This window comes from Pristis pectinata, chromosome 20 (assembly GCF_009764475.1).
Source record: "Pristis pectinata isolate sPriPec2 chromosome 20, sPriPec2.1.pri, whole genome shotgun sequence".
NCBI lineage: Eukaryota > Metazoa > Chordata > Chondrichthyes > Rhinopristiformes > Pristidae > Pristis > Pristis pectinata.
Genome location: NC_067424.1, coordinates 40,003,144 through 40,026,713, shown reverse-complemented (window position 1 = coordinate 40,026,713; position 23,570 = coordinate 40,003,144). Strand labels below are relative to the sequence as shown.

Below are 23,570 nucleotides of genomic sequence, written 5' to 3'. Positions count from 1 at the left end.
CAACAGCTGTCTCCTTGAAATAAATCCTCCTGTCTTCAACTTTGTCTTTCAGTTTCTCCCAGCTTAGTGAGAGAGCTCCTATCTTGGGTTAGACCACAGTGGGAGCCCTGTGCACAATTCTGGTCTCCGTATCCCTGGGTCAGACCACACTGGGAGATCCATGCACAGTTCTGGTCTCCGTATCCCTGGGCCAGACTACACTGAGAGATCCGTGCAGAGTTCTGGTCTCCGTATCCCTGGGTCTGACCACACTGGGAGCACAGTGCACGGTTCTGGTCTCTGTATCCCTGGGTCAGACCACACTGCGAGCACCATACACAGTTCTGGTCTCTGCATCCCTGGGTCAGACCACACTGGGAGCACTGTGCACAGTTCTGGTCTCTGTATCCCTGGGTTAGACCACACTAGGAGTTCTGGTCATGAAGTTATACAGCACAGAAACAGGCCCTTCAGTCCACTGTGCCTACTCCAGCCATCAAGCACCCATCTACACTAATCCCATTGACCAGCACTTGATCCAAGCCTTCTACACATTGGCAGTTCAAGTGCTCATCCGGATGTTTCTTAAATGTTACTTCCTCAGATCCCCTCTAAACCTCTTACCCCTCACCCTAAACCAATGCCCTCTAGTTTTAGATACCACCACTACAGGGAAAGATTCCCCACTATCTATGTCTCTCATAATTTTGTATCCCCAAGGTCCCCCCTCAGCCTCCTCTTCCCCAAGTGAAACAAACCCAGCCTGTCCAGTCTCTCCTCATAACTGAAACATTTCATCCTCGGTGAATCGCTTCAGCACCCCTTCCGGTAACTACATCCTGCCGACAGTGTGGAGAACAGACCTGAACGGAGTGCTCCCGCTGTGGCCGAAAAAATGTTTTATGAAGTTGTACCATAACCTCCCTACTCTAACAGACTATACCCTGGTTAATGAAGACTAATACCTCATCTGACTCCTTCACCACCCTACCTACCTGTGCTGCCACCATCAGGGATCCTTGGATGTGTACACCAAGGAGCCACCCCAAGGTCCTACCGTTCATTGTACATGTCCAAGGTTTATTAGTCCTCCCAAAGTGCAAAACCTCACACTTATCAGGATTAAATTCCATCTGCCATTGCTCTGCCCAACCTACCAGCTGTTCAAATATGTCCCATAGACTGAGGCCACCCTCCTCACTGTCAACGACACCACCAGTTCTCTTGCTGCTGTCAACCTACTCATTGTACCTCATACATTGATATTCAGATGTAAGAGTCTGAGTACTGATCCCTATAGAACTGGTCCCAGACTTCCAATCACCAACGTAATCCTCCACCATCATCGTCTGCCTCCTATTTCCAAGTGTGCTGTGTGTACGTGTACTGTGTCACTCACTGGGACACTACATTCTGTGTAATGAATACACAGGGGATCGCTCAGCAAAGCACAGCATGAAGGCTGAGGAATAAACACCTTGCTGAGCTCAGACCTCAGTCTGGGGAATTAACAAGCAGTGCTCTGGGAAACAAGCAGAACAATTGGGATCCCTGAACATGACAGACCAGGCCTTTGACTGGGGATACAGTGGGATCTGTTCAACTCTGACCCACAGATACAGACCATTCGTCCCATTCACACCAGCCCCTCCCACCCCATCAGCCTATCCCTCAGTTCCCCCCTCCCCGTGTGCTCAGCTCCTCCAGCCTCGGAGCCACGAGGTTCCCCGTTGGTTCGATCCTTCACAGCCCCTGGCCCAGTCTCCGGGGATGTGGTGGGTGTGTCCCCCAGCATGGAACTGCCTCAGCCCCACTACACTGGGACTGTGAGCCCCAGCTCTGGACACTGGCAGTCAGTGGGGTTCAGTAAACAGGGGAAGAGAAACAAAGGACTGCAAATGTTGGAATTAAATGAAAAAACAAGTTGCTGGAGGAACTCAGCAGGTCAGGCAGCATCTGTGGAGAAAAACAGATAGTCAACATTTCGGATCTGGACCCTTCTTCAGGACTGAAGATAGGAAAAGGGCAAGCTCAATATTGGGGGGTGGGGGGGGGGCGGGAAAAAAAAGCAGGTGGACAAAAGAGGGGAGGCAGGGTCAGCCCAAGGTGGTGATGGGTAGATGCAGGTAAGGGACAGTGATGGGCAGATGAGGGGGAGGAGTCCTGAAGAATGGTCCTGACCCCAAACGTTGACCGTCTGCTTTTCTCCACGGATGCTGCCTGGCCTGCTGAGTTCCTCCAGCATCTTGTTTTTTTTCATTCAGTAAACAGGGGAACGCACGGGATCTGCCCTCACCCACTAATTAGGGGTGTTTCAGGAACCGGTGAAACCCGGGCCCCTCCGCGGCAGTCTCACTCACCGTACACCTCCAGTCGCACTTTCCATTTCGTATCAGCTCCGAACTCATTTGTAACAGTTAGTTCATAATCACCAGCGTCCTCTCTCCGTAGATCACGGATTTCCAGACTGTAGTTCCTGGGATGAAGGGTTATCTGTCGCTTGTACTCCTCAGGACCATAGTATTTAATGTTGCCATCTGAGGACTTTGCTATTACGACGTTTGGTGCTTTCTTCCACACAGCATCGTTGTTCCATCCAAGTCTGACTAAAGGATGCAAGGAGACCGAGTGTCCCACAGTTCCGATCACAGTGAGGGGGGGAAGCCCCAGTCCCAGCTGAGGAGACAAGAGGAGGCAGTCAGCAGGTGAGCTCAGTGACTGGAGGAGGAATTGGAGCTGGGAGAACCACAGACACAGGAGCAGGCCATGAGGCCCATCGTCTGGCTCCCGGCCCTGTGAGGGACCCGGCCCACAGTTCCTACCTCACACAGTGAGCCCACGGGGGGAACAGAGTGAAGCCTCTCTGCAGCCGGCCCTGAGGAAGGAAGTTACAGAAGCAAGAAAACTGGTAGTGTTGTTGATAGTGAGGAGTGTGTCGGGGGGGGGGGGGGGGGGGGGGGTGGGGGGTTCAGAGGGAGCCTGAAGTGTACGTCCACTGCTCCTTAAAGGTCACAGGACAAGTCACTAAGGGGTTAAACAGGCAGGTGGGACTCTTTCCTTTAGCCGAGACACAGAGGATAAGATTGGATGGGATGGGGGTGGGGGGGTTTATGAGGATGTTGGGATGTTGTTGCCGGAACATTGTCACTGTGAGGAGAGATCAGAGGGCTGGGGTTGTTTCCCCAGAACAGAGGAGGTTGAGGGGAGACGGCGGAGGGGTGTAAAATGGTGAGGGGTCTGGACAGAGTAAATAGGAAGGAGCGATTTCTCCGAGCAGAGGGACAGAGATTTACGGGAACTGGGGCAAGGGTCAGAGGGGAGAGGAGGGAAAGTGTTTCCCCAGAAGATGGGGGTCTGGGACTCGGTGCCCGACAGCTGGGGGTGGGGAAGTGGCAGAGACCCTCCCCACTGTTCCAGTGCTCAAGGGTGGAGGAAGAGCCCTGTCCTGTGGGCCACGGATCCAGTGCAGGTCAGGTTGACCAGTACGGTAACAATGGGCTGAATGGCCTCCCACAGTGTTGTTAACTTTTCTGTAATTCCATCCCATTCTGAAATCCCAATCGGATCTGCTCCCACTGCCCTTCCAGGCAGCACGCTCCGAGTGTGACTGACAATCCGTCCCAAGGGATGTCGAATACTTTGCAGCAGGATCCCAGATTTTCAACATTGGCCCTGAAAGATCCAGTTGCTTAATGGGGAAGTGTGAGCGGGAGAGCAGTGAATGTTCACCAGATCAATTCCTGGTCTGTGTGTCCTGGTGCCTGGGACAGTGCCGTCCTAGAGTTGTACCGTACGGCCCACTGTGTCCATGCCGACCATCAACAACCCACCTATACCAATCTCATTTGGTCTGTAGCCTTCTATGCCTTGGCAATTCGTGCTTGTCCAGATACTTCTTAAATGTTGTGAGGGTGTCTGCCTCCACCACCCCCTCAGGCTGTGTGTTACAGGTTCCAACCCCCCTCTGGGCGAAAAGGTTTTTTCCATTGGATTCCCTCTGATCTCCTTAACCCTGAACATAAAGGTATGCCCTGTTTCCAGACACCACCGCTGTGGGGAGAAATATTCCTACCATCTCCCATGTCCACGCTCCTTATCATTTTATATACCTCTATCAGATCTCCCCTCAGCTCCCTCCACTCCAAGAAAAACACTCCAGAGAATCCAGTCTCTCCTCATGACCGAGATGTTCCATCCCGGAATCTCCTCCTGGACCCTCTCCAGTGCAATCACAACCTTCTAGATTGTGACGACCAGAACTGCACGCAATACGTCAAATGTGGCCTAAAACGTATTTTGTAAAGTTGTAACGTCATGGTGCAACTCTTGCCTACGCCCCACACAATGAAGGCGACGATGCCAAGTGCCTTCTCACTGTGCTGCCAAATTCAGGGATTCTTGGACTTGTACACCAGGAACCCTCTGTTCCTCTAAACCCCCGAGGGCCGTACCATTTCTGGTCTATGTCCCAGTGTATCAACTCATCTTTATCAGTAATAAATTCCATCTGTCATTGCCCTGCCCATCTTAACAACTGATCAACATCAAACTGTAGTCTACAACTGTCCTCCTCACTGTCAGCTAAGTGGCCATTTATTGTGTCATCCGTGAACAACTAATCAAACCTCCTGCATTCATATCGAAATTGCTAACAGACAATAAGGATTCCAGCACCGATCTCTGTGGGACACCACTGGTCACAGACTTCCATTCATAAAAACAACCCCCACCATCAGCCCCTGCCTGCAATTACCAAGCCAGTTTTGCATCCAATTTGCCAACTTGCTCTGCATCCCATGGACTCTATTACCTTTTGGTTCAGTTTCCCATGTCAAAGGCATACCTGGAGTCCATGTGGGTTATACTAACTACACTGCCCTGATCAGTTCACTTTGCTCCCTCTTCAAAACATTCCATCAATTGGTCAGACAGGATCTTCCCCAAATCAAACCACGTTGACTATCTTTGACTAATTTTTGCCTTTCTAAGATGTTAATCCTGTCCCTCAATTTTTTTCCCAGTAACTCCCCTACCACTGACGTTAGATTCACAGGCTTAACCTTACCGCCTTCTTGAACAGAGGTACCATATTTACTGTTCTCCAGTCATCCTTCAGTTATCTGACAGCTCATCTGTGGCCAGGGAAGATTTAAATTTCTCCATCAGGACCACAACAAATGATACCATGTTATGCAATTCCACTGAAACCTTCCCCGAAATCTGAGACTACAATGTTCTTCTCCTCTGAGTACAGATGAGAAGTATTCATTGAAGATTTCACCCAAACCCTCTGGCTGCAGCCACGTACAGATTGCCACTTTGGTCCCTCGTGGACCCAACTCTTCTGCCCTTAATACTTTGGTATTTTCTTGCATCCTCTCTTTGCCCTCCTGATTTCTATTTAAAGCACCTCCTCTATACTCCTGAAGGGTCTCCGCTGTTTTCAGGTTGACCTGGTGAACCTTTTGTTCCTATTTTCTTCATTTTCACACCTATTAAAATCCCGATATACACAGTTTGCTTGCACTTGCTGCCCTGACCTTTAACCTCAAAGGGAAAACGTTGGTCCCAACTCTCATCATTTCAGTTTTGAATGACTCCCACGTCGGATGTACGTTTACCCACAAGTAGCTGCTCCCAGCCTACTTCTGCCAGGTCCTGTCTCACAATATTAAAATCAGCCTTCCCCCAATCCTTAACTATCCATAACTACCTTGAAACTTACAGACTGATGGTCACAATCTCAAAACTGTTTACCCACTTGCACTTCAACCACTTGTCCAGCTACTTTCTCTCAGATTAAGTCCAGTGCTGCCCTTCTCCAGTGAGACTACCTACACACTGGCTCCAAAAGCTCTCTTGGTCGCCACCTCCTCTATGCCTTTCACACTAAGGTGAGACCAGTCAATGTTGGGGAAGATGAAATCCCTTCCCACAATAACTAGATTGTTCTTACACCTCTCCATTATCTCTCTGTCATCTATCTACATCTCTGCTCTTCTATTTCCCATTGAATGCTGGGAGTAGTAGTAGACCCCCAGAAAGGTTTCTACCCACATGACCTCATTTGAACAGCCTTCTAAGACATCCTCCCTCATTGCTGAAGCAACGGACTCCTGAACCAATTCTGCAATGTCACCTCCTCTTTTAAATCCTCCTTCCTCATCTTGCTAGAAGAGTCTCTGCGCTGTTCAGGGAATAGGAAGGCAGTCCCCAGAGAAAATGAGGTGAAACACAATGCTTTGCTCTGAATATTACTCGCAGATGATGACAGAGAGAGTCAGCCAAAAATAGCTGAGCAGGGATCCGGCATCCATCTTTCTCTAGGAACCGGTGTGAGGGAGGGGGAGAACCTGACCCGCCCCGACAGACACCCCCTCTCTTCAGGTAAGTTGTCAAACACCTGGACACATAACGACGAAGGGATGGGGTTCAGTGCAGGATGGGAGAGGCTTTAATCATTCACCGGGCCCTTCCAACCCTGCTTGTTCTGTGCAAGTGAACTGACTGATCGAGGGACAGACAAACAGGAAGCCAGTGTGGGAGGAGGCGTAACCGTGGCGAGGAGGCCACAAAGCAGCAGGGCAGTGCAACAGAGAAGCTGGAGAGAGGCATTTCCCAGTTCCTCTTTCTCAGGGGGATATCAGTACAATGTCTGGTGTCCCTCAGTCCCTCTGTCTCAGGGGGATATCTGTAAACTGACCAGTGTCTGTAATATCCTTGACCCTGGCACCAGGGATGCCACACACCATTCTGTCACTGAGTGGATGCTGCTGTCACCGCTGAGCTCCACCTGCAGACAGTGAAGGTAAGTTGCCCTGACCCTTTAAATGTCTCCAGCTGTTTAAGGGCAGGTGTGTAGTCGCCCCTCCCTCACTGATCACATTCCCACTCTGTGTGGAGCTACACTGCTTTTGCAGCCCAGCTCCAGGTCTCTGTTCCTACTCCTTCTAAGCTCACCATCAATGCAGGTTCGGGTCCCCAACTCCCAGGCACATTCTCACCCCTCTGCTCTACTCCAGACCTGGCCGGGACACTCAGTGCAGACCCCCTATTGGAGTGAGATCACCAAACCTCTTTCAAAAGGTTAGACAACCTCAGCTTATTTTTGCTGCATGTGATGTTTTTAATCATTTGCTGTAATTTAATCCATTTCAGCTAAGTTAAATTTTTAAAAATTCAGTGCATTCCAAGTGTTGAACTATTGTAGAACAAGCGATTGGGCTGTAGAGGGGGAAGGGGTCGGGCGTGAAGTCCTTGGGTTTCACTTCCTGAAGGCCTACTTGGTGCTCATCGGTTGCAGGTTGGCCACAGCTATTATGTTTCCAACCATGAGCCTCTAGTGCGCAGTGCAATTCAGGTAACTGGTTTTACTCAGCTGCTTTTTAGTCAATCATTAAAATTTCACAACTGACACTGGGTCTGAAGAAGTGCCTTTGACCTGAAACGTTAACTCTATTTCTGTTCCCACTGATGTGGCCTGATCTGCTGAGTGTTACCAGCATTTTCTTTTTTATTTCAGTAGAGGTGGAACTGAACAGTGTTGGGTCCTCTTTAATCCTGTGCTTTGTGTGTTGGTAATGGCTCCCTTTGACTGAGAAAGGGAACAAATGAAATATTTTCCCATACTTGAAGGTAATAAATTGTTGTCAGAGAGCTTTTGTGTTCCTTTATTTGAAAAAGTTTCTTTTTTCTCTATTTTTGTCTCTCTCTTAATCCACTCTTTTTCACTTCCTACATTTTGTCTCTGGCAGTTGACCTGATTCTAATTTAGTCTGCTTATCCTCCCATGGGGTCAAACCCACCCTCCCAGCAACCAGTCTGGTGAACTGTCTCTCACTGCACCCTCTTGGCCTCGTCAGAACTCTGTTCACCTCTCATCCCAGAGAGGGCAGTCCCCAGTCCGATTCTTCCCTCCTCACGGGATACTCCGACTACCCCAGGAATTGCTCCAGTGAACCTTTGCTGCGCTCCCTCTGTCACAAGTATATCCTGCAGTAGGTGGGGAGACCAGACCCGTCCACAATATTCCAGGTGCAGTCTCCACAGGGTCCTGTATAATTGGAGCAAGATGTCTCTGCCCTTGGACTCAGACCCTCTTGCAATCAAGGCCAACAGACCGCTTGCCTTCTTAATATTCAGTGGACATCCAGGTCCCTCTGAGAACCAACACCCTTCAGTCACACAACCTTTAAAACCACCTTTTACTTTTATTTCTGCCTGACAACATTCTACATGATGCTCCTCCTGCCACGTCTGTTCCCATTCACTGACCCTCTCCAAATCCTCCTCAGCCCACACTGCCACAAAGTTTAGGACCAACAGCAAATGTTTTTATTACTCTGAATCCCTCCCCCCACCCCCATCCTAAACATTGGTATAAACTGTGAACGACAGAGGTCCCGGCACCCATCCCTGCCATCTCCTTAGGCAATCCCTCCGTCCACCCTGTCAAAGCCTAGAAGAGTTTTGTACACTTCACCTCTCATTTTCCTCACCTTGAGAGGTCAGCCCCAGTCTGTTTGGATCCCTGGTGCAGGAAGAGGCAGTGACTCCCTGGATCACGAGCTGGCAGCTGAAGCCACTGCACCACCCAAGCACACTTGGGCAGTGTGCGTGCAACAGAAGCTGCCTGTCCCCTGAAGGCTGCTGAAACAAAGCTGGCCTGGCCTGATCTCCAGCATCCGTGGAGCACGGGGCCGTCGAGACTCGTTACCGCTCCACCTCGCCCTGGTGAGGGTTGGTCCCATGTACACCACCCTGCACAGTGAGGGGCTGGGCGGGGAGGAGGTGACCCAGACAGTCACTCTCCCATGAGCTGCCTGTCCAACACTTGACTCACTGCGATCCCAACTCTCCCCCATTCACCTACAGTCCCACCTCTTCTCTCCCTTTGGCCGGTTGAAGAGCTTCCTCTCCCAGGTCAGCATCCCCAGCACCGAGGCCATACTTGCACCCTGTCGGCTCCATCATACAGGCCGTCATTCACAGCCCCGACGCCAGGTTCCCGAAACAGACACTGTTCTGAACTCTGTCACAGGCCGGGATTACCAGGTGGACGGGGGAAAGATCGAAGACTGTGCTCAAAGCATCTTTGATGCACTGCAGCAACCCCACTGACTCTTGGGAATCCCTGGCCATGATCCGTCAAAGTTCAGGATGGTATTGAGAACCAACATACATTGGGAACAGGTCCTGCGTAAGCAGTGGAAGGAGTGAACCAACCCTCAAGCTACCCACCCGAGAGACTGTCTCAGAAGGAGAGGAGTCACTTAGTGAAAATGTAAAAATAGAAGCAGACACAAAGTGAGTTCACAAGGAAAAATGTGTCACTTCATGTGGAAATAAAAACCAGCTTTCCTGCAAAACCTGAGAATGAAGAATATTAAAGGCTGTAACTCCATTGGTTCCCCATTCACCTCCCTCAACACTCCCTCCCTCCACACCGGTGCACAGTGGCTGCAGTGTGACCCAGCTACAAAAATGCTCCCAGACTTTCCAAAAGCAAATCCCGGGACACTTACACCAAGGAGGACGAGGGCAGCAGGGGAACACCACCACCCGCAGGTTCCCCTCCCAGTCCCACACCACCCTGACACTCTGCTCCTTCATCATCGCTGGGTCTAGATACACCAGCTCCTGCAATTACTGCTGAAGTACCACACAGTGCGTTCCTGGGATCACTGACAGATCTCCAGGTATTGCTGTGGGGTCAGTATCTGGGTGTGTGTTAGAGATGGGGAGGGGGATAGTTTCCCTCCCCACCCCTCCATATCCCCCCACAATATGTTCCAGTTATTATTGACATCTCCTATGGGCTTCTGGTGAGTGTGCTGAGGTGCTGCTAGTTGGGAAGAACAGCTCCTCAGCTGATACAGTGAGGCATGGACAAGGAAGCAGAAATGAGTGCATGAGAGTGGTCTAACAGGGAATGTGGTGTAGGAGCTTCTCTTGATATGTAGAAGGGAAAGGAATAACGTCGGTCCCTCACAGACTGAGACAGGGGGAATTGCCTGTCCTGGTCAAATCACGTAGATGCCACGAGCAAGAAATCTCACCAGTGCCTCTACTTTCTCAGGAGGCTAAAGAAATTTGGTTGGTCCCCAATGACTCTCATCAACTTTTCCCGATGCACCATAGAAAGCATCCTATCTGGATGTATCACAGCTTGGTACGGCAACTACTCTGCTCAGGACCGCAAGAAACTGCATAGAGTTGTGGACACAGCCCAGCTCATCACAGACACCAGCCTCCCCTCCTTGGACTCTTGTCTTTACCTCTCATTGTCTTGGCGAAGCAACCAGCATAATCAAAGACCCCACCCACCCGGGACATTCTCTCTTCTCTCGTCTTTCGTTGGGTAGAAGATACAGGAGCCTGAGGGCACGTGCCACCAGACTTAAGGACAACTTCTACCCCACTGTGATAAGACTATTGAAAGGTTCCCTTATACAATGAGATGGACTCTGACCTCACGATCTACCTTGTTATGACCTTGCACCTTATTGCACTGCACTTTTTCTGTAGCTGTGACACTTTACTCTGTACTGTTATTGTTTTCACCTGTACTACCTCAATGCACTCTGTACTAACTCAATGTAACTGCACTGTGTAATGAATGGACCTGTACGATCGGTATGCAAGGCAAGTTTTTCACTGTACCTTGGTACAAGTGACAATAATAAACCAATACCAATGCTAGCAGAGAAAATAAACAACTGTTTTGTGTCTTCACACAAGAAGACACAGAGACTTCCTGGAAATAAAGGAGGACCACGGATCCAGAGTAAATGAGCAGAATGGAATTGGCATTAGTGAAAAGTCTAGTACTGGAGAAATGACTGGGACTGAACAGTGATAAACCCCCATGTATCCCAAGGTTTGAAGGAGATGGGTGTGGAGAGAATGGGGCACATTGGATGTCATCCTCCAAAATTCCATGGATTTTTGATCGATTCCCACAGATTGGAAGGTAGCTAATGTGACCCTGCTCCTCAGGAAAGGAGGAAGAGAGAAAATAGGGAAATGCTCAGCTGGCATCAGTAGTGGGGAAAAGGCTAGAATCTTAGCATTAAGGAAGTTGTCATGGGGCACAGAAAATAATAATGGGATTTGGCAGAGCCGATGGATTTTTGAAAGAGAAGTTGCACTTGACAAATTTTTTTGCAATTTCTCGAGTGTATAATCAGCAAAGTAGAAAGGGGGAACCACTGTAGTCATCGTGGACAACACAGAGTCACACAGCATGGAAACAGGCCCATCAGCGCACCATGTCCATGGTGACCATTAAGAACCCATCTGCATTAATCCCCACCCAATCTCTCACATCCCCATCAACCTTCGTTCCCTCACTCCACTCCCCTACCACCCACCGACACGAGGGGTAATATACAGTTGACAGTTAACCTATCAACCAGCCTATCTCTGGTATGTCCTTGATGAGACCACAGTATTGTGTGCGGTTCCGGCCGCCCAACGATTGGAAGGCTGTTATTAAGCTGGAAAGGGTGCAGAATATGTTCACGAGGATGTTATCAACACTGGTGAGCCTGAGTTATAAGAAGGGACTGGATAGGCTGGGACTTTTTTCATTGGAGGTTGAAGAGTGACCTTCTGGAGGTGTATAAAATCATGAGGGGTGTAGATGAGGTGGATGGTCACAGCGCAGTGGAGAAGGGAAAGATTTAAAAGGGATGTGAGGGGAACCTTTTCACAAAGGGTGGTGGGTATATGCCAGAGGGAGTGGTAAAGCCGGGGACAATTACGGTGTCTAAAGGACATTTAGACAGGTACATGGAGAGAAAATGTTTCGAGGGGTATGGGCCAAACACATGTAAATGGGACTAGCTCAGATAGACATCTTGGTTGGCATGGGTAAGTTGGGCCGAATGTCCTATTTGCACGCTGTATTGACAATGAAAAGATTATTGGGGACCTGGCAGACATTTTTAAATCTTATTGTCCAGATTTTGGGTGGATAATGACCAGACAAGAAATGTGGTACTTTTATTCAAGAACAGTAGCAGTGACAAGCCCGGCAATTACAGGCTGATGAGTCTAATGGCAGTAGGAAGCAAGTTATTGGAAAAAGTATGAGGGACAGGATTAACTGTGTGTGGGGTGCAGTGTACCCCAGTAACTGGGTGTGGTGGGGGGGGACAGTGTACCCCAGTGACAGGATGTGTGGGGGACAGTGTACCCCAGTGACTGGGTGTGTGGGGGACAGTGTACCCCAGTCACTGGGTGCGCGGGCGAAAGTGTACCCCAGTCACTGGGTGCGTGGGCGACAGTGCACCCCAGTCACTGGGTGTGTGTGGGACAGTGTGCACCAGTCACTGGGTGGGACCCCCAATCACTCCTACCTCACTGCCCTCGATCCCCTCCCCTTCCCTCCAATACCCCTTGGTCCTTCAATGGTACAGAACTCAATTTCCAACCTGCTCTCACCTTCACACCGTCCATCTCTGATTCTTCCCTCCCCTTCTGGATCCCTCTGTCTCAGGGGATAGACTAGCCGCAAGCATCCCGGACAAGCCCACAGACTTCCACAACCACCTTGACTACACTCCCTCCCCCCCGGCCTTCTGTAAGGATTCCATTCCACTCTCCCACTTCCTCCGTCGTATTTGCTCCGATGACGAGACATTCTGCACGGGTGTCTCTGAAATGGCTTCCTGAAACGTGACTTCCCCTTTCCCAGAGTAGATTGACTGCATCTATTTCCCACGGCTCTTCTCCCCCCTTCATAGAGCCCCCTGGTCCTCGCCTTCCACCCCACCAGCCTCCACATTCAATGGATCGCAACGTCTGCCAACTCCAACAAAATTCGACCACCTGTCACATCTTCCCCCCCCTCCCTCCCTTCACAACTCACTTGTCGAATCTTCTGTCCCCACCCACTTCTGCTCACCTTGTGGCACTTTCCCATGTAAATGCAGGAGGTATAACACTGGTCCATTCACTTCTTCCCTTCCCTCTATCCAGGGACCTAAACAGTCCTCCTGAGTGATGCAGCGATTAACGTGCACTGGATTCTGGGCTCACAATGTGGTCTCCTCTACATTTGGGTAACCAGACACAGATGGGGTTCTCAGTTCACAGGAGTCACTCTGAGCTTTCAATTCCCCATCCCTCTTCAACTCTGACCTCTCCGCCTGTGGCCTCCTGCGCTGTTACAAGACCCAATGCAAGCTCAAGGAGCAACACCTCATTTTATATCTGCGCATGTTGCGGAACAATATTGAATTCTCCGCCTTCAGATAACTTGCTCTTTCTTTCTGTTTATATCAGCCCCGGCCATTTTTGCTGGCCGTCCCTCTTCCTTTTTTTCTTACATTTATATATTCTGGCCTGCAGGGGATGTCCCATTTGCAAATTGCCCGAACTTTACAATATCAGTAACACATTAGTGACAAATGCACCGCACTGCCTATTGAAGGGCTGTCCACCCTTTCACCCTGCGGCTGACGCTCCCTTTGTTCCACACGTTGTCCTCCCCCACCCCCCCCCCAACCACTTACAGTAACTTCCTTTGTCTCCTCCTCAGTTCTGATGAAAGGTCTTTGATGTGAAACGTTACCTGTTTCTCTCCCCACGGATGCTGCCTGACCTGATGAGTGTTTCCGACATTTCTCTTATTTCAGATTTGCACATCAGTTTCCTTTTACTCACCAGATTGCGTTTGTTTGCAATTTTCTCCCAACCTGATCTGTGCCGTGCCCTCACTGACGGGGTTCCTGGCCTCACAGCTGTACACAACGTCCTCCACCTCTGCTGTGTGATGAATCTCTACCGTCTCTCCGTGTTCCCAGAGGTGATGGGTGGTGTCGTTTCCTACAGCTTCTCGTCCCCTCCACCACCTGAAGCTGGTGGGGTCACCTGAGGTCAAGGAGCAGGTCAGGGTGAGGTTGCAGGTCCCGGTGATGTTCTGAACCGTGATGTGTGTTCCTGACACGGGCTCTGAGGTTGGGACGGAGAGATGAAAGATGAGTAAAGGAGATCCTTGTGGACACCTCGACCCCCAACTCCCCCGTCCCGTCCCCAACAGTCCCGAGTGAACTTTAAGCCGAGCTCATTTCCACCCACCAGTTTAACCCTTCCCTCACCCTTCAGTTCACCCAGTTGCTGCTGGAGGAAGTTCCCACGTGGGCTGCGCCCTCTTTCCCAACCACTGCCCGCGCTCATCCACAAACTCTCTGCCATGTCCTGTTTGTGGCTCTGTATCCCGGGAATTCTCTCTAGTTCCACATCGTTTGTCACCCCTGTGAGTGGTCCTGGTGTCCGTTATACGCCTGAGTGTGACCCAGCCCGGACCTGCCCTGAATCTGGTCCCACAGCCCTGAGACTGTGATCAGCACAGACCCAGACTGGGATTGTGTGCGGTGTTCCGGAGTGAATCTGACACTGTGCAGATCCTGGGTCACACACCCTCTCTCCCACAGAGACATTAATGAGTGCACAGATCGGGGGTGTGATCAGGAAGCTAATTCCAATCTGGTGGCGCGGCTCATTCTGGGAGGGGAAACAAGGAGTCGGAATGGGGAATGAGTCACAAAGTACTGAACAGGGTCCTGGGGCAATAGATTCATCCTCACTGAAAGCAGAGACACTGGACCAAACACTAGGCAGCGAATCCTCCCCCTGATCACCAGCTCCCACTGATGAACCAGTTCTCCTCCATGTCAGACAACACTTGGAAGAAGCAGTGGGAGCAGCAAGGACACACAATGTCCTCTGGGTGGGGACTTCAGTGTCCATCACCAGGACTGGGTCGGTAGCACCACCACGGACCGAGCTGGCCGAGCCCTGAAGGGCAGAGTGACCACACAGGGTCTATGGCAGGGAGTGAGTGAACCAACACCAGGGATAAACCTACCTGACCTGGTCCTTCCCAGTCTACTTGTGGCAGGTACATCTGCCCCTGACACCACTTGTAGGGGCTACCACTGCACCGTCCCTGTGGAGACAGTGTCCGGACTTCGCACTGACGACTCCCTCCATCGTGTTGTGTGACACTACAGTCGTGCTCAGTGGCATAGACTCAGAACAGGTCTGGCAGCTGAAAGCTGGGTGTCCACAAGGGTCTATGGACCATCAGCGACAGCAGAAATGTCCACCACACAGTCTGTGACCTCCTGGCCCGACACGTCGCTCACTCCACTACTACTGTCAAGCCGAGGAATCTCACAATTCACAGATCAGAACAAAGCTCTACAGCCCTCCGACATCTGGTCATGAAAGGAGGTGTTGCAGTAACCTTACCCAGCAACGTCAGGCAACAGCTCAGAGGAGGAGGCCCCAAGAATCCTTCCCCCTACTCAAAGTGATGGTGGGACCCAGTATGTGAGTGCTGAGAGGATGATCTCCCCCCAGCTTCCCCTGAGATCCCACCATCACAGAAACCTGTCTCCAGACAATTCAGTTCACCCCCCCGTGACATCAGGAAACAGCTGAGAGCACTGGATACACCAATGGCTCTGGGAACAGACAACATCCCAGCTGTAGTACTGAAGGCCTGTGCTCCAGAACCAGATGGACCTCTGGCCGAGCTGTCCCAGGACAGTTGCAGCACCGGCATCCACCCACAGTGTGGAACATTGCCCAGGGGTATCCTATTCACACAAAGCCGGACAAATCCAATCCAGCTGATTCCTGCCCAACACCCACATACTGCTGGTGGAACTCAGCAGGTCAGGCAGCATCTGCGGAGGGAAATAAACCGTCGACGTTTCGGGTCGAGACCCTTCATCAGGACTGGAAAGGAAGAGGGCGGAAGCCGGAATAAGGAGGTCGGGGAGGGGGAGGAGCTGGCAGGTGATAGGTGAGTCCGGGTGGGAGGGGGAAGGTAGGTGGGTGGGGGGAGGGGGGTGAGAAGCTGAGAGGTGATGGGTGGAAGGGCTGAAGGAGGAATCCGGGAGGTGAGGACAGTGGGACCATGGAATAAAGGGAAGGAGGTGGGGAATGGATGGGCAGGTCCAGAGGGGAGGGGAGGGGTGAGGGGGCCTCAGGAATGAGGGAAAGCAAAGGAAGTGGAGGGAAAAGAAAAAATTGGAGGGGGGGGGGAGAGGGGAGGGGTTACCAGGAGTTGGAGAAATCGATGTGGAGGCCACCAGGTTGGCGACTCACAAGGCGGAATATGAGGCGTTGTTCCTCCAACCTGGGTCTGGCCTCGACGTGGCAGTAGAGGAGGCCGTGGACAGACGTGTCAGGGAGGGAGTGGGATGTGGAATTGAGGTGGGCGGCCACCGGGAGATCCCGGCTGTTGCGGCGGACGGAGTGAAGGTGCTTGACGAAGCGGTCACCCAATCTGGGCCGGGTCTCACCGATGTAGAGGCCGCCGCACCGGGAGCACCAGATGCAACAGCTCATAGTCCGCCTTAGTAGCCTCCAACCTGACAGCCTCAACATCGATTTCTCGAACTTCTAGTAACCCCTCCCTCTTTTACCCCCTCCCACATTTTATTTTTGCCCCCTTCGCCCCCTTTGTTTTCTCTGATTCCTGTGGCCCCTTCACCCTTTCTCTTTCCCCTCCCCACCCTCATGACCTGCCCATCTGTTCCCCACCTCCTTCCCTTTATTCCATGGTCCACACCCTGTCCTACCAGATTCCTTCCTCTTCAGCCCTTTGCCTCTTCTACCTGTCACCTCTCAGCTTCATACATCACTCCCTTTTACCCCCACCTTCCCCCCTCACCTGGACTCACCTACTACCTGCCAGCTTGTGCTCCTCCCCAACCTTCTTATTCCGGCTTCTGCCCTCTTCCTTTCCAGTCCTGATGGAGGGTCTCGACCCAAAACATTGACGGTTTATTTCCCCCCACAGATGCTGCCTGACCTGCTGATTTCCTCCAGCACTTTGAGTGTTGCTCCAGATTTCCAGCATCTGCATTCTCTCTTGTGTCTCTGATTCATGCCCAGTCAGTCCCCTGTCAACTACCAGCAAAGTGAGGGAACGTGTTGTCGACCGTGCTGTCAAGGTGTTGTCGACGTACTCACCAATAACCCACTCACTGTTGCCCCGTTGGGGTTTCACCAGGACCACTCAACTCCAGACTCGGTCCAAGAACAGACCAAAGAGCTGAATTGCAGAGGTGAAGTGAGAGTGACTGCTCTCGACCTTAAGCCAACATTTCACCGAGTGTGGTATCAAGGAGCCCTGGTAAAACCAATGGACATCAAGGGGAAAGCCAGTGGTCGGAATCAGACAGCACACAAAGGAGGTCACTCATCCCGACCCTGGGACATCAGGGCAGGAGTTCCTCAGGGCAGGGTCCTGGGCCCAACCACCTTCAGCTGCTTCATCAGTGACCTTCCTGCCTTCCCAAGGTCAGAAGTGGGGATGTTCACCGGTGACTGCACAATGTTCAGTTCCATTCACACCTCAGCAGGTGAAGCAGCCCGTGCTTGCCTGCAATAAGACCAAGACAACGTTGGTTCAGCACATCATTGTGGGCCAGAGGGCCTGTTCCTGTGCTGTATTGTTCTATGTTCTCTGTTCAACACTCAGGCACTGGCTAATAAGTGAGAAGTAACAGTCACATCATAGAAGTGTCAATAAGAGACAACATAATGCTTGAAATTCAATGTCATCCCCATCAGTGATTCCCATGCCATGAAAACCAGACAGCAGATACTCAGCTGTACTAACTACATAAACTCTGTGGCTACAAGAGTAGGTCAGAGTATCCTGTGGGGAGTGACTCATCTCCTGACACCCGAAGGCCTTTCCCCCATCTACAAGGCACCAGCCAGGAGTGTGATGGAACACTCTCCACTGCCTGGGTGGGTGCAGCTCCAACAACTCTCGAGAAGATCGACATCATCCAGGACAAAGCAGCTGCTTGATTGGCTCCCTGTCCACCTCCCTAAACACTCTCTCCCTCTGACACCCTAAACACTCCCACCCTCCACCACCGTGGGTGCAGTGTGTACCACCTACAAAATCCATTACTGAATCTAGGAGAAACTCCCTTCCCCACGGAGTGGTGGGAATGTGGGACTTGTTCCCACAGGGAGTGGCCGCACTTTGAGTGGTTTTAAGGACATAGATCGAGTGAACAGTCAGAGATTTTTTCCCAGGGCGACAATGGCTAACATGAGGGGACATAATTTAAAGGTGATTGGAGGAAGGTATAAGGGGGATGTCAGGGGTAAGTTTTTTTTTACACAGAGAGTGGTGGGTGCATGGAACGCACTGCCAGCAGAGGTTGTAGGGGCAGATACATGAGGGACATTTAAGAGGCTCTTAAATGTCTTTTCTATCATGAATGATAGTCAAATAGGGGGCTATGTGGGAGGGAAGGGTTAGATAGATCTTAGAGCAGGATAAAATGACAGCACAACATTGTGAGCTGAAGGGCCTGTACTGTGCTGTATTGTTCTATGTTCTATAAAGGGAGCTGGATAAACACACGAGGTAGAGAGGAGATTATGGGGGAGGGGAGGGGGACAAGATTCTGAGGGATTCTGTTCCCCCTTGTGGGTGGTTTCAGAACAAGGGGCAGTCTCAGAATAAGGGGCTGCACATTTCAGATGGAGATCAGGAGAAATTACTCCTCCCTGAAGGTCAGGAATCTTTGGAATTCTCTCCACCCAGAGAGCTGTGGAGGCTGAGTCACTGAATGTGTTCAAGGTCGAGACAGACAATTTTGGTCTGGAGAGGAATCAGGGGTTGTGGGGAACAGGCAGGAAAGTGGAGCTGAGGCCAAGGTCAGACCAGTCCTGATCTCAGTGAGTGGGGAGCAAGCTTGAGGGGCCAAATGGCCTGCTCCTGCTCCTATTTCCCATGTTCTGATGTTCCCCTCCCTCCAATGGGAACCGGTTAAACCTGGGATGGAGGAGAGAAGATTTCTCAGCCAGACGTTGCTGGGTGAGATTTTTGGGAACGTTACATTATTGTAAGAGTGAGTCAGGAACTATATTGCTGGGTGTGAGTGTGCTGTGTGTACATGTACTGTGTCACTCACTGGGGCACTACATTCTGTGTAATGAACAACAGGGGATCGCTCAGCAAAGCACAGCACGAAGGCTGAGGAGTAAACACCTTGCTGAGCTCAGACCTCAGTCTGGGGAATTAACAAGCAGTGCTCTGGGAAACAGGCAGAACAACTGGGATCCCTGAACATGACAGACCAGGTGCAAGAAATGAGCCGTTGGAGGAAATCGGGGTCAGGGAAGAAAATGGACAGCAGACATTTCAGGTTAAGACCCTTCACCTAGACGCAAAAGAGCAGAGAGGAGATAGCCAGTATAAAGAGGAGAGGGGGAGGGGTGCAGCAAGAGCTGGCAAGCAAGAGGTGGATCCAGGTGGGGAGGGGTTGATTGGCAGATGGAGTCCGGTGGATGAGGTAGGGGTGGAGATAGTGACAGAGCTGGGAGGTGAGAGCTGGAGGCAACAAAGTGCTGCAGGTGAGTCCAATGAGAAAGAAAGGTGAAGAGAACCAGATAAGGGAGGGGTGGTGGCAGATGGGAACAATGGGGGAGGAGACCGTGCAGCTGTTGGGTGGTTGGAATAGATGGGTGCAGGGGAAAGACAGCGGGTGATTGGGGGCTGGGGAGGGTGTGGGTGAAAAGAAGGCTGTGTGTGAGAGGACCTGAGTAGATCAGGAGAAGCGAGAAAGGGACAAGAGGGGGAGCAGGTTACCTGAAATTGGAGTCCGTGCCGTTGGTCTGTAGCCTCACCAGGTAGAATATGAGGTGGTGCATTGGGCCTGGCCCTGCCAGTGGATCAGGCCGAGGAGATCGGGCGATGTGGGAATGTGAAGCGGGAAAGAAATGGCTTGTAACCAGGGGCTCCCGTGGCCATTGTGGGCAGAATGCAGGCGCTCAGCCAAGCAGTTGCCTCGTCTGCGCTTTGTCTCGCCGATGTACCCTCGCCCGTTCATTAGGGGTGTTTCAGGAACCGGTGAAACCCGGGTCCCTCCGCGGCAGTCTCACTCACCGTACACCTCCAGTCGGACTGTCCCCAGAGTTTCAGCTCCTGAACTTGCTGCAACATTCACCTCATATTCACCAGCGTCCTCCCTCCGTAGATCACGGATTTCCAGACTGAAGTCCCCGGGATGAAGAGTTACCTGTCGCTTGTACTCCTCAGAACCGAAGTATTCAATGTGCCCCTTCGAGTACTTCACTATCCTGGTTCTGGGTGATGTCCGACTCCACTCAACCTCAGCAACGTCCGGTCCGACTGGGATCCCGGGAGGGAAGGAGACCGAGTGTCCCCGAGCTCCGTTTACAGTGGGAGGGGGAGCCCCAGTCCCAGCTGAGGAGACAAGAGGAGACAGTCAGCAGGTGAGCTCAGTGACTGGAGGAGGAATCGGAGCTGGGAGAATCACAGACACAGGAGCAGGCCATGCGGTCCATCGTCTGGCTCCCGGCCCTGTGAGGGACCCGGCCCACAGTTCCTACATCACACAGTGAGCCCACGGGGTGAACAGAGTGAAGACTCTCTGCATCCAGCCCTGAGGAAGGAAGTTGCAGCCTGCAGCCAGATATCGATGGACGGGTCAGGGAGGCACAGACACTGGAAATGGGACCCATTCTGGGGTGGGGGTATGTTTGGGGAGGGTGAACATGGTGAGGGAACAGTCAATAAATGGGAGGGTGTGAGAGGTGCGGGGGGACAGATGGAACTTGGAGAGGGCCCTTGGACAGCACATCCACAGATCCCTGAAGGAAGCGAGACAGGTGGGTGTCAAAGTCTCACATGGGATTAGAAGCCTTTGACCAGTGGTGTTGCACAGTGATTGTTGCTGGAACACTTACTGTTATATACAGTAACAATCTGGATATCAACTATCTGATATAGCAACCAGGTAGACGCCACAGCCAAGAAAGCTCACCAGCTCCTCTACTTGCTCAGGAGGCTAAAGAAATTTGGCATGTCCCCTTTGACACTCACCAACTTTTATCGATGCACCATAGAAAGCATCCTATCTGGATGCAACACGGTTTGGTTGGGCAAATACTCTGCCCGGGACTGCAGGAGACTGCAGTTTGTTGTGGGCACAGCTCAGCACATCACGGAAACCAGCCTCCCCTCCATGGACCCTGTCTACACCTCTTGCTGCCTCGGTAAAACAGACAGCATAATCAAAGACCCCACCCACCCCGGACATTTTCTCTTGTCCTCCCTCCCATCAGGCAGAAGACACAAAAGCCTGAAAGCACGTACCATCAGGATCAAGGACAGCTTCTATTCCGCTGTCTTAAAACTATTGAATGGTTCCCTAGTACGATAAGGTGGACTCTCGACCTGGCAATCTATCTTGTTATGACTTTGCCCCTTATTGTCTACCTGTACCGCATTTTCTCTGTAGCTGTGACACTTCACTCTCCATTCTGTATTGCTTTACCTTGTACTACCTCAAAGCACTGTGTCATGAATTGATCTGTATGAACGGTATGCAAGACAAGTTTTTCACTGTACGACAATTATAATCCAATTCAATCAGTGTAGGAGGTTTAATGAATAAGTTTACAGACAACTGAAGAGGGTGCAGAAGAGATGTTGCCTGGGACGGAGCGTTTCAATTCTGAGAGAGACTGGATAGGCTGGGTTTGTTTTCCTTGCAGTGGTGGAGGCTGAATGGAGACCTGAGAGAGGTATACAAAATTGCGAGGGACACAGGTAGGATGGATAACAGGAAATTTTTTCCCATAGTAGTGGTGTTTGAAAGCAGAGAACATAGGCTTATGGTAAGAGGGTCAGAGGGGATCCAAAGGAAATCTTTTTTACCCAGGGGCTGGAAGTTGGAACCCACTGCCTGAGGTAGAGGAGGAGGCTGGTACTCTCGCACCATTTAAGAAGTATCTGGACAAGCGCTTAAATTGTTAACCTGCAGAAGGCTCTGGACGAAATGCTGGTAAAAAGGATTAGTACTGATAGATTGTAAAGTTACAGCAGGATCAGGTGAAGCATTGGGAGATGGAATTTAATCCCGACAAGTGGAAGTAATGATTTTTGAAAATCAAATAGGGGTAGGACATCCACAGTTAATAGTAGGGTGATAAGGAGTGTTAATGAACAGAGAGATCTCGGGGTCCAAGTCCATAGCTCCCTGAAAGTGACAACACTGATGGATCGGGTGGTGAAGAAGGCATATGGCATGCTTGCCTTCATAGGTTGTGTAAAATATAAGAATTGGATGCTAAGTTGTAACTTTACAAAACATTGCTTCAGCCACACTTGGAGTACTGCGTGTAGTTCTGGTCACCACAAGATAGGAAGAATGTGATTGTCTTGGAGAGAGTGCAGAGGAGATTCACCAGGGTGTTGCCCAGACTGGAGGACTTCAGTTATGGCAAGAGACTGGATGAGCTGGGCTTGTGTTTCCTGGAGTGAAGGAGGCTGAGTGGTGACCTTATAGAAGCAAAAAAAACAAATTGCTGGAGGAACTCAGTGAGTCAGGCATTCTGCAGATGCAGACACCTGACCTGATGTAGAACCTCGACCTGAAACATCGACTATCACTTTGCCTTCACAGGTGCTGCCTGACCTGCTGAGTTCCTCCAGCAATTTGTTTTTTGCTCCAGATTCCAGCATCTGCAGTCTTTTGTGTCACCTGAAAGGAGTACATAACATTGAGAGGCATAGCTAGGGTAGATATTCAGAATCTTTTTTCCATGGTGGGAGTATCAGAAACAAGGTGACATAGGTTTAAAGTGAGACGAAGGAGCTTGAATGGAGATCGGAGGCATAATTTTTTTACACAGAGAGTGGTTGATAACTGGAATTCGCTGCCAGAATGGTGGAGAAATCAGGTACAATTACTATGTTGAAGAGGCATTTAGACAGACATTTAAATAGGCCAGGCAGAGAAGGGGATGGTCCTAATGTGGGTAAGTGGGATTAGTGAAGATGGGCAGAAAGGTCAGTGTGGATATGGTGGGCTGTAGGGTTCATCTCTGTGCTGTACAACTCCACGACTCTGAATCTGTAGTCCAGATCCAGCTTGTGTACACCGCTGTAAAGTGTCTGGTCAATGCTAAGGGGGCCTTTAGCTTTGGAAGAAAGGTCTGTTAGGGATGCTCCAGATTTGGCCGACTACCTTGACATGTTTGGCCCTGTGTGGGACAAGGAGAAAGGCCATCCTCTCCGTTTTTGCTGATGGTGTGCTGCCCAGGGTTACAGTTCCAATGCTCTGCAGATGACATGTGAGGGTCAGCAATTCTTTTCCAGCGCGTCCTCCTCAATGGGGAGAAAGATTCCTGACTTCTGAAAGGTCAGTGGCTTGTAGACTTCCTGCTGGAGGAGATGAGACTGCTTGTGCAGAGTACCACACACTTCCTCTATCTGGGAGTCTACCTGAGCTCGGCTGAGGAAGTCTGGCTAGTGAACTGGAAGGAGCTGAAGGTGAAAGTCACCATCTGGCTGAGGCACTGGATAGGACTACTCAGTGCTTTCCTTCAGGGGCCAAGCACTGGTCATAAACCAACTGGTGACCTCTATCCTGGTTGGTTACCTTTGTCCCGTCCCCTGCCTTTGCTTCCAAGATCCAGAAGAATCTGGTGGATTTCTTCTGGATCAGGAGGAGGCACTGAGTCTCTGTTGTGGTTCCGATTGGGGAGGACGGTCAGTCACTGGTGTGCGT

The 23,570-nt window shown here is 51.0% G+C and overlaps 1 protein-coding gene across 4 annotated transcripts in view; it reads right to left on the bottom strand.

The window, feature by feature from the left end:
• Positions 1 to 23,570, bottom strand: part of LOC127580904 (SLAM family member 5-like) — a 665,368-nt gene that overhangs the window by 416,240 nt on the left and 225,558 nt on the right. For 2 of the 4 annotated variants that reach the window (XM_052034884.1, XM_052034885.1), the window contains exons 2-3: positions 19,919 to 20,239; positions 13,748 to 13,938 (exon numbers count right to left, since the gene is read on the bottom strand). The exons of the other annotated variants lie outside the window; for them this stretch is intronic. In XM_052034884.1, the coding sequence (XP_051890844.1) occupies positions 13,748 to 13,938; positions 19,919 to 20,239 (512 nt within the window). The remainder of the gene's footprint in view (positions 1 to 13,747; positions 13,939 to 19,918; positions 20,240 to 23,570) is intronic. 4 annotated transcript variants of the gene reach the window in all.